We start from the raw sequence: 11327 nt of genomic DNA on the forward strand, positions 1-11327 counted from the left end.
AGATTTCCAGTCCATATTCTGCACAGAAGTTTCTATATATAAAGTAAATATTAATTATGCAAGAGAGTGGTGCTGTGGAGTAGGGGCCTTAAGGACAGTTTTGTAAAGGAAACCTTTGTTCTCCATCTCTTTCTGGTAAGAAAGATTGATTTTGATTTTGATTTTCCATTCTTGCTTAATAGTAAGTAGCCAGAATGCCAAGAACCTCATCCAAAAATACTCTATTCTAAAATACATTATTCCAGGAAAAGTATATGCATTATTGATAAAGAGAAAATACTGTCAATTTTCTTGAGCCATTGGTAGTATTATAAGCTATAACATTGTAAACACAGTGTTCAGGCCAAAACCGTAGATGACACCTATCCTGAAGTAATCAAACTTCAGGATATTAAATATTGAATGTAAAATATTATTTAATTTCTGTGTTTAGAATTTGCTTTGTTTTGTTTTAAGCAAGCTATGTAATTGTGAGCTTTCTTCCACCTTTGGGAATAACCTGCTAGTCCCTTTGTCACCAACACACTTGGCCAGTGTGTACCTTACTTGAAGAACCTACTAGAAGTCAAATGTGTCCACATCATTGAAACCAACAAAAAATCTTTCTGAATCTTTATCAGAATGCTGAGACTAGTTGGTTAAGATTTTCTGTCTCCTGGGATTTAGATAAGCATATTTAGTAGAAAACACTATTGTTGAAAATGGTCAATATGGTATTTAATGCTCATGAGGAGATGGTATTGAGTACTTGCAGCATGAGGGAATAAATCAGGAGCTGCATATTCTGGATCCTTGGATTGTTTGGATCTTCGAATGTTTGGAATAACACTGGAATTTTGAACTAATATGCAAGATGTTTGGGGAATAGTTGAAACTGTTGAATTGTGTTCTGCTGTCAGCTTCTTCTGAAGCATCTTCTCTCCATTTTCTTGCCTGTCTCAGGAAAAAGAATGTATACTGCCATGTAGGTAATATTTTCATCTAATAGTGGATGATGTTTGATCAGTATATATACAGAAGGACCAGTCTTCTGAAAAATAAGTGAATGGTAATGAAAATTCCTATAGGTAAGGTACAGAGTTATGTAGTGTGGGAATTCACCCACATTCTGCTGACATAACTCGTTGGAATAGAAGGGTTGTTTTGAGATCATCTGGCATTTGTACATGTGAGCTGCAGAAGGCTTTCTGGCTCCTTGGATTCCCAGAGTGCTATGTATTGGCAAATTTGCTGTGATTTTGTGCGTGTGTTGATGGAGAAGAGATGTTAAGCAGCTTTTTCTTTAACAGAGCAGGATTCATGTCTTAAAATGTCTGGAAGCCAACCGTAACTAAGGAGAGGCTAATTGAGTTCAGATAAGGTGAAAAGCAGCTCTCCCATAGCTCAGGTTACAAGTCTGTCAAAGCCATTGTTCTGCTGTAAAGCATATGAATAATTCACTTTTTACTCATTCCTTCTACTGAATTTTGCTAGGTTTTATTAATTCTAATCATCTCTGCTAAGCTGGATGCTGTGGTCAAATGTCATGACACCACAGACAGGCCTTTCTCCCTTCTCCAAGGAAAAAGACTCTGCTCTTGTGAAATGTAGCTTCGTGTATGTCAATACAGTAGTCATTGCTGAATAGTGTGTAAAGTGAGACAGTATCACTGATGTGAAAATAAAGCTCTGCTCAAGTAGCAGTGCAAATCTTTAGCTAGTTAATCTATGTTGAGCCCTATAGTGCCCTATCATTCCTACCAGCCATTGCAAATTATTTTTTAATTGTGTCTACCACAAATCAGAGGAGGATGGGAAGGAGATCTGGTAGAGGAAAAGAAGGGAGAAAGAGTGTGAGATGGATGCTAAGGAGAGGCATGAGTAAGGGGAAAATATCTCACCATTGGCTGCGCTTCCTCCCCTTTACATAGCATATCTGAAATTATAAAGGTTCTTGTCTGTCCTCAGGGAAAGAGAAGTGGTAAGTTATTACAGCTAGGAAATAAAGATGTTGTTGCTAGTTATGAACTGAGGCCAGGGCACTGCAACACTTGCAGTGATTTGAGCTAACAGACTGTGAGACCACGGCTGGAGGTAGACCCAAAGCCAGAGGTACCTACCTGTGTTAAATGTTCAGCTGTAGGAAGTGAGTGGGAAACTTTTTCATTGCACGGTAGCGTGGACCAGGAATGAGTCTGTGGAGGTTAATGTAGGGATAGATGCGACTTGGACATATCTGTACACTGGAGTCAGGCACATATTGGCTGGCTTCATCAGTGGGAATTCTGAAACTGGAAGCAGCAGTGAACTGGGCATAAATAGAACTAATCTGGCTGTAATAAGCAGTCTCTAGGCCAAGAGACAGTATGTATGCAGCTGTATGGTTATCTTGTTACAGCACTTTGCCCAAAATAACACAACTGAAAGAAAGAGAGTATTATCTGCCCCATCTAAGTGGAGCTAGACTACTTTATGGACACGAACCCGTAAATCTGCACAGTACCCGTTGGGCGGGCTGGCTGGTTACTGCTAGCTTGGCCATGCGCTGTTGCATGACGTATACAGACCCCGAAAGGTCTGTGAGTAGAGGGAGTGAAAGGTAAGGCTGGTAAGGTATAATGCAGACCATCACAGTGAATGTCTGTGTTTGGTGCCCTTTTACTGAACCATGCAGATAGCTGGAAAACATTGCTAGAGGTAAATAACTTAGCACATTATCAGATACGTATTTGCTCCATTTTCTTTCACATTACTCTGTAAAATGTAAGCAGTGCTCTACAGGACACTTCAGCCTGTCTGTAGGGCTCCCCTGCTCTGAAGTCCCTTCCTTGAAGCCACAATGAATAACTGTCTTTTTGAACTACGAGTAAGTGAAGAGGCGCACGAAAGCTACAAGGAAACAGGAATGCAAGAAATATATAAGAAGAATTAGGTATTACATATTAGATTCTGATTAGATTAGGTATGAAGATATTAAATTTAGAATTCTTTCATGTTGCTTTTCATTTACTAGTAGTTCAAAGGGGGCTTATATACAAAGTCTGGGTTTATTAACAAAGTAGGTGTCCAAAACCAAACCAAGCTAAACCAAAAAAAAAAAAAAAAAAAAAAAAAAGAAAAAAAAAAATCCATCCTGTAGGGCACCATAGATATGCTGGTGGTTTCTATGGAAAGTGAGCAAGTCAGTATTGCACTGAAACTGACCCCTTCTTGCATCAGGCTTGTCCTAGCTGTCTGCAGTACGTAAATTTAACTAAATTACTCTTGGTGGCAATTACCAAGCTCACAGATGAACTGTGAGAATAATTTCATTGCTGATTGTTAAGACTTAGACCCTATCATGTGATGACTGCCATAGGAAGCATTAAAAATAGATGCTGTCCTAAAGGTTAGAAGACAAGTTTTTCTCAGTTACCAAAACACAGTTAAAAGAAGAGGAATAATGCTGAGAATAATACTTTACATCTCTTTATTTCCTTCTTTCTGAGCATCCTGAACCACTTCAAAGTGTTAACGAATTATGTCATTTTCAGAGAAAAGGCAAGCATGGAAAATCTGTTGGACAAGGTAATTTTTCCAAAAGCCAGGCCAGTTATTTGCAGTAAAATGGGATATAAATCATTACACTAGTGGGTAAGGGCCCCTTTGTTCTAGGCACTGTACAAACACAGGCAGAGAGATGGTTTCTGCTCCAGAGAGATTGTGATTTGAGTAGATAAGAAACCAGCAGCTGGTAGAAGGAGACAGAGAGGGGGCTTGTTCCATGTCAAAGTGCAGGTGAAGGACAACACAATAACAGGTAGGAGTGTGTGCTATAAACACACCCGGGTTTTTTTTCTCAGTAAAGAAAACATTCAATAAAAATATCATTTACTGCTCTACATAGAGAGGATAGCTATAAACTGTTGCTCTGAAACATGAAGCACCAGAGAAGCCCTCAAGGTGGTGTAATGTTTGAAAATACTCCACTAAGCTCTTCAAGAAGTTCTGACATTGTAACCTGTAAACAGGTGTGTCTGCAGATTCTTCGTCGCAGAAAATAGTTTTGCTCTGTAAATATTGATGCCGAATTTGAAGATAACCATTAGCAAAGGAAAAGGTTTCCTTCCTATGGGGAGAAAAACAAGGCAGCTGTTAAAACATTTAAGTGATGCTCGAGTGCCTACAGTAGCACCTCTTGAATCTCCTGGAGATTGCAGCATTCCAGCTGCTGTCTGCACTAGTTTTACAATGCAACTAACAGTGTCTCATGGCAACTGCTTTCCAGTAGGCTGTTGTTTACCAACACACTACAGATTTGTTTTGCAAATAAACATTTCATCAAGGAGTTTATTTTTAAAAGGCCTATCACTGTTAACCTGCTTTTGCCTTCCAAATATTTCTTCAAGTTACTTTAATTTGGAGGATAAATTCAGAGTTTAATGGAGTATAGATAAGTTTTAGCCTCAGTGTGCCGTGCCTGTCAGAGTCCTGAGAAAGAAAATAGCTGTCTTAAAACAGCAAGCCAAATAAAAAAGCAAGCAAGTTTAATGAAATGTAGCATTCGCACTCCTCACTTCCATGCAGGTAAAAATGTAGGAACTGCTGCAAGTCATGCAGTCTCTCTCTATTCTGTCAGGTTTCTAAGGAGCTTTGCTGTAGGTTCATCCCAGTTAAATCCTCTTGGAGCAGACACAGCCATGCACACATTTTGCCTTCCAGTTTGATTAAAACACCTGTTGAAACTAATAGAAAGATCTCCAGCCAGCTAAGATAGTGCCCCCTCTTGTAATTTGATCCACCGAACGGATAGGGCGTACCTCTGCGTACAACAAACCTTCAGAGAGAAGAGCTGTAATTAAGGTGAATATCCCCCAAGGAATCTTCGTTACTTATTAAATAGTTGTTTTTGCTAACTGGCCTTGCACTCAAAACTGATGTTGCACAGAATTTCCATTGCCTTGGAGCAGCAAAAACTTTACGAATCTTTTTCTAGAAGAGAATCTTAAGGCAGATTTTTTTTTTCTTTCTCAATGGCCACCTGGGTTGCAAGTTTTGTGTAAAACTTATACCAAAATGCAAAATGCTACCTTGCTGTAGCAATACCTCAAACCTTGCTTTCTCCCAGGGTGGCAGCATTTTGTACAACTGGCAAGTTTAAGCTTCTGCTTACAAATGACAAATCCTGCTTCACCCAAGTGTATATATTAGGTGGAATTTCAGCCATGACTGTGTGATGAATCAATTCTCCCTTATGTTTGCTACCTACCTCTTCATATACTTTGCTGCTATCAGCAACAGTTAAGTAATGAGATATTTCCACAGCACTAGCTCTTTGAATATAAAAAAGCTGTATGAGTGGTGTTAATATGAGGAAGAGGTGAAAATACCAAAATCATGTAGGTAGAACATAAAACATGATATTATGCACTTCAGCCTAAAATTGTGTTTATAGCCAAGTTTCTAATACTTTCTTTATATGTTTGTAGAGGAAATAAGAGTATCAAAAACATTTATGGGCCTTGATATTTTAGAAGAGTTATGGTCATCCCAAAAAGTGGGTGTGTGAGGGGGTCCCCTTTACAGGAGAAAGTTTGTTTCCATTCGTTTTCACAACAAGGCTTGTCAGCTTCTAAAATTTCTGTGGTCTTTAGAGGCAATGAATCTGTCAGAGAAAAGTCTTCTATCATAACGTATTACTTCTTACACAGGTGTTGCTGTGTGGAACACAGTCACTCTCATCATCACAACCCTGGGTGTCATGCAGGGGAGGCAAGGCTGATGCACAATATTTTCTATATAGAAGCAGCAACAGTTATGCCAATATCAACAGAGCTATAACAAGTAACACCTTTAACTGTTATTAGAACAGTCTTGAAAAATACATCCTTTACAAACAACGCCTGAAGGTCACTTTTGTTTTATTCAAACTTAAGAATTGCTGCTTTTTCATGTGTGACATAATTAAAGCAGGGATGTTTGAGTCAGCTTCTACAAATTAGGAATTTTGTTATCAGCTACCATATTCCTGAGAAACCTGGATATCACAACAGATTATATAGGCTTGTGCTTAACTTCACCAGATGGTCAGTTACATGGAATTCATTTAGTTCCTGAGAAAGGATTGGTTCTTAGAAATTATTTGCCTGATTAAATTTGAGTGCGGCATAAAGGCCACGCAAAACAGCAAAAGTGTTATTTCTACCCTGTAGATTTCAGTTTGTGCGCAAAACTTGCAAAGAGTAGGTAGGTCTTAAACTGCATGTGCTGCTTTTCTACATTTCCATATTTCCCTGAATAGGTGCCAGGGGTCTTATTGGTGTCACTAATTCAAGTGTCATGGGGACATGCAGAATTTTACTCTTATTCCTACAGTAGCAGCAGTGCATCATATTTGACATAGAAAAGAACACAGTGGGCTTTATATACCAATCACCTATTAAAAGTTGGGTTCATTTTCATACCTTTGGTCTCAGGAGGACTAGAAATACAATGCCAAAGCTTTTAAGTACTTTTTTAATTAGCATTTCAAATGAAGTCTTTAACGCATCACACTTCAAGCACTAGTACAAAAATCAAAGGAAAAAGCAGGGGAAAATGTCAATTACTCTTCCATAACAACTACGAATGATGTTATCATCGCTACAGATATTAAAGCCATTTACTCGCCACCACCGAATAAAAGCTCTAAATATTTAAAACATATGGCTGATATTAACTGAAAAAGGGACAGGAAATTGAACATTAAGGGTGACTCTGCCCTTAATTCACTCTATTGCAGGAGGGAGGGAGGAAGACAGTGTTGAAGTGTTTTGAGTGAAAGATGGACTGATAACCTTATCTCTGAATTTCCTGCCTTTCATCAGTTACTATTACAACCTACCTGTTCAAGTGTTAAAAAAAATGCTGAAGGGTTATAAGACCTGATTAGTGGCTATTAAAAAGTGTGACTATATTTAGATGCTAAATTGTTCAGAGTAAAGAATCAATTCCCTTCACCCTTTGTATTTTTGCAACGAAAAGAACAGTTGGAGCTTTTACGAAAACAAATGTTTAAATATCACATGTTTAATGAAGTCAGTGGAAATTTCCATTCTTCCAATTTTATTTCTGAAAGGCTATAACCCAGAAAGCTAATTTCTGGAAGCTTTGCCCAGTCCTATTAAATAGAAGTGCTGGATTGTCTTTCCAGAGTGCATATGAGATTAGTTCTTCTGACAGCCTGTATAGAGCTACCTTTATCTACACTAAATGAAGATCTTTTATTTATTATTTTTTTAATGGTTTGCTTGATGTAATGCTGATCACCTCCTCCCCCCTTTTTTAACCTTTCTTCATGCTAGTTTTGAAAATTAATAATGATAGAAAGATACTTTACTGTCCTTGCATTTAGTGTCTGTTGCAAGCAGCTTTCTTAGTAGGAACTTTTTGACAGTTGCCATATGAAAAATTCAGAAGGGCAAACTATTACCAGACTCTAAAAAAATATATATTTTTTTAAGCCATGGGCTTCTCTCAAATGATTAGTGACAACATTAATTCTTTAAATAAATAGAAACTTTCGCAAACACATATATCAAAAAGCGATCCAGTCCTGTAAGCATGTATGTGCAGGAATAATCGTTTTCAAAATCAGTGCGAGTAACAACTCTTGTTTGTTAACATGAATTTGCAAACTTAGCTGTCTTGTTATCTGAGAAATATGTATTTATACTAGTCAAGTTACATGATCTTATTCTGGTTGCAATTTATTGTCCAAGCCAATTTCTTTGGCCTAAATTAAGATGTTCATGTAAAATAAGTACTAAAAGGGTACTTTGGGTCTCTATGGGATTATGTTAAAAGCCTAAGCATAACCTTCTGGAGATTCATTTCCTTTTCTTTTGTCATGCTTATTTTTAAACGATTCTAAATCTTAATTTGGTGTTCCAGGCCATAAGATGTTCATGAGATCCTGCCTTCAGGTAGCTAAAACAAACACTTTTCTGAAATTTTTCAATATATTTATCAAAACAGATGTTTCTTCACTCCTTTAATCTCTAAATAAGAGCACAGAATATTCTCTTTATTTTTGGCTTCTTGTTTTCTTTTTTTTTTTATTATTATTATATTCTGTTCTGTAGCCCAATTACCGTAAGAATATATTCCATGAGATTTCTCAACTAGCAATAAATACATATTTGAAAACTGAATATGCAATATGGCAAAATTCTTAAAAGAGCCTCTGTTTATTTTAAACTACCTCTCTGTCTTCAGTGTCACGTGCCACCATTTTTCAGTTTCAGAGTTAGCAGCCCATTAAAATGAAAGGGACAAATCACTTCCTGTGTCTCTGTCTCAGGACTTTGATGCAGGTAGACACATCATCAGCATATAGTTTTCAATCAGGTCACATTTTCAACTTGGAAAGCTTGAATTATAAAGCCACATCTCACTTATTCTTAGAGGCCCTGGCTTGCTATAATTCATTTCCATTAGCTCAGAATATGTTCTGTAATTTATAAAACTATCTAAATGAAAACTGGGATTTTGGAACTGAGCGAATTAAGCAAATAGTGATTTTTTTCTGCAGTATCTAATATGCAGGACTCTGTCCATGATGATGGTACTTGCCATACTCTAATGCATCCTTTCTGTGTTTCCTGCTATTCTACTCTTGGTACACTCAGCATCATGGTTTTTGATTTATTTCAGTATGGAGACATCCATGGGAACACGAGGAAGCTTTTTGTTTCAGAATTAATTGTTAGTGGATCTATAAGATGCAGTAAGAACAATATGACTGTCTGTAGTGAACATGTTTGATTTGTAATCCAAATATCTAGAATCAAAGTGAACTTAGTACTCCTGAAAGGCATTAATGCAAAAAGTCCAGAGACAGTGCAAACAACACCACTGAAAATTGCTACCAGCCCATCACTTTTATAGAAGCAACACAATCACCTGGGTGCTAATGCAGTTCAGTCTTCTGTGTTCCTTCCTCCTTGTATTGAAATCACAAGTGAGAATTCCCGATTTGAGTATTCTGGCCCAAGAGTTCATGTAATTAAATGTTATTGTCCAAATATTGTCTACCACCAACTCACTTTTCACTAAGCAATTACCATGTACTAGATGAATACAACTGCAAGTTATCAGTTGATGGATAGGGCTCACTCTTGTTGCATACAAGTCTCTCTTTTCCATGAACTAGCTTTCCTGTTCTGGTAAGAGTATTTGTTTACATTTTATATTGGCTCTTGAGTAGCCTTCTGTTAGAGACTGAGATTTACCTCTTTTGCTGTCTCTCTCTCTCTCTCTTCTTTCCTTCTTTCCCTTCATACAGAAAAATTCGTAAGAAGTTCACCAGATCACAGCTGAAAAGAGCTTCCAGAACACCTTGTACTCCAATTATTGCGAAGACAAAGTCTCTCATGAAAAATAGGCAGGCACAAACACAGCCTGAAACTATCATGCACTGAAGATAACCGCAACAGCACCATAATTGTGTCAGAATCATGTTTAATTGCTAATGCAGATACAGCTAGACCTTCCACAAGTACTTGAAAGACTGTGGCTGGGTTTTGTATTCTGGGTAGGATCCAACAGAGCCCTTGTTTTCCCCCATCTCTGCAAAGTCTGCTTCTGGTTAGCTGTGCTAGCTGATCTCCAGTGGTCCTACTGTTCTCCCCATCGCCAGTCATTAGAGTTGGCCGTTCACAGAGGACAGGCACTGACCACGCTGGAGTATGGATGCAGAGTACAACGCCTTCCACATTTGTCTATGCCTTCTAGTGGAATAACGCAAAAATATGCAGCTTTCAGGATGACTGCTGTGTCTTTAAAGCAGGATTTAGCCTTGAGGGATTACATTTTCAAAACCAGCTGCAGACTTTGGGTGTTTGGATTTTTCAGTGTCAGCTTGAGTCACTTTTTGGTTTTCTGAAGTGCTGAGCATCCGGAGCCTCATCTGAGGACAAGCAGCAGTTCAGCATTTCCGAAACTTAGACTGAACTAGGCAGTACCCAGAATTAGTGGCTAGTTTTCAAAATACTGGTCATATTAAATTTGGTTAATCTGCTGGAAAGTATCTTGTGTGACAGCGAACATCCAGCTGGGCTAGTTGCTAGTGTAGGAGCTGGTCCCATTGTCTGTATATTTGCAAGCATCCATCTGTTTCTTTGGGTATTTTTAGCTTTTCTTGAATTATATTCTGAATAGTGAAAACCAGCAGAATGCCATTCCCCATTCCCCCCAAAAAATGAAGAAATAGAATTTTTCCTATCAGAAAATAATTTCCTCTCCATAAAATAATTTTTACATTTTAATACATCTGAATGAAAAGATATGTCTTGCAGAATGCTTTGAAATTCATGATTGTAAGGCTGCAGATGAGTAAGAATACTTACCATGGAGAGATGATGTGCCTTTTGAAACTATTTGTAGGAAACTGTCAGTCCCGCTGGAGGTGGGAACGACAACAGAGGCAGGTCTTTTTCTACTCAGGTACTTAACAGGTTAACAAACTCTGCCCTACTTTGAAATCAGCAAGCAACCAGCTTGTAGTACTGCTATGTAAACATAGATACATTGATTATCCAAGGCGATTTATGTCCTTCACTAGATTTGGTTTCCGTATGGCTTTAAAATGTAGTCAGACATTGAACACATCATAAGCTGAGACAAACTTCAAGAGTTTTTTTTCTGGTTCTTTACTAGGTAGCTCTAACAGTATTGTATAGATGTCAGCTCTGTGCTTAGAACCATGAAGACTCGAGTAGCATCTCATGCCTCTGGGTGGTCCAAAAAGAAGTACTTCTCCCCCATGTGATTTATGCTCCCAGTCTGAAAAAAATCTGTGATATCAGCCAATAGCTGGCCATACAGTCAGTGTAGGATTTTGAGTTATTGAGACAAAGTCACCCTGGTCTTTCCTCAAGAAATCGCCTTTGATCTCCTGAACGGATTCGCTGATGATTTGCCTGAGTCATGGATCCAGGTCTTGTCCACTGTCTTTCACCAGCAAGAAGAATGTGAATCTGAAGGAGACATTAGGATATGAAGTGCTTCTGGCATCCTGAGCACCTTAGTGATTGTCAAAGATTTGGATTCAGCTGGAGAAGACCTGGGATTCATCTGCTTAAAATTCCTTTCAGTAGCTGCTAAAGCATGCAGTCCCAGGAGTCTCTTCTATCCACAGAATCTGCTTTTTCCTCACAACAGGAGGGCTTTTCATCAGATAATGAGCAGAGACAACCTATTCTTATTAGTAAGAATTGCCTTTATTAACTGCGACATATGGAAATATCTTCTGTATAATAGCTTCCTCACCCATTAGTATAAAGAAAACATGATCATTGAGAAATATATTTGACTGAAAGTATGAAAAA

The 11327-nt window shown here is 38.1% G+C and overlaps 1 protein-coding gene across 1 annotated transcript in view; it reads left to right on the plus strand.

The window, feature by feature from the left end:
• The window catches only part of MTA3 (metastasis associated 1 family member 3), a 139985-nt gene extending 130566 nt beyond the window's left edge, over positions 1 to 9419 (plus strand). Inside the window, exon 19 of the mRNA XM_062573590.1 lies at positions 9284 to 9419. Within this exon, the coding sequence (XP_062429574.1) occupies positions 9284 to 9419 (136 nt within the window). The remainder of the gene's footprint in view (positions 1 to 9283) is intronic.
• Positions 9420 to 11327: the final 1908 nt, after the last annotated feature.

The sequence above is a fragment of the Rhea pennata genome, chromosome 3 (assembly GCF_028389875.1).
Source record: "Rhea pennata isolate bPtePen1 chromosome 3, bPtePen1.pri, whole genome shotgun sequence".
Taxonomy (NCBI): Eukaryota; Metazoa; Chordata; class Aves; order Rheiformes; family Rheidae; genus Rhea; species Rhea pennata.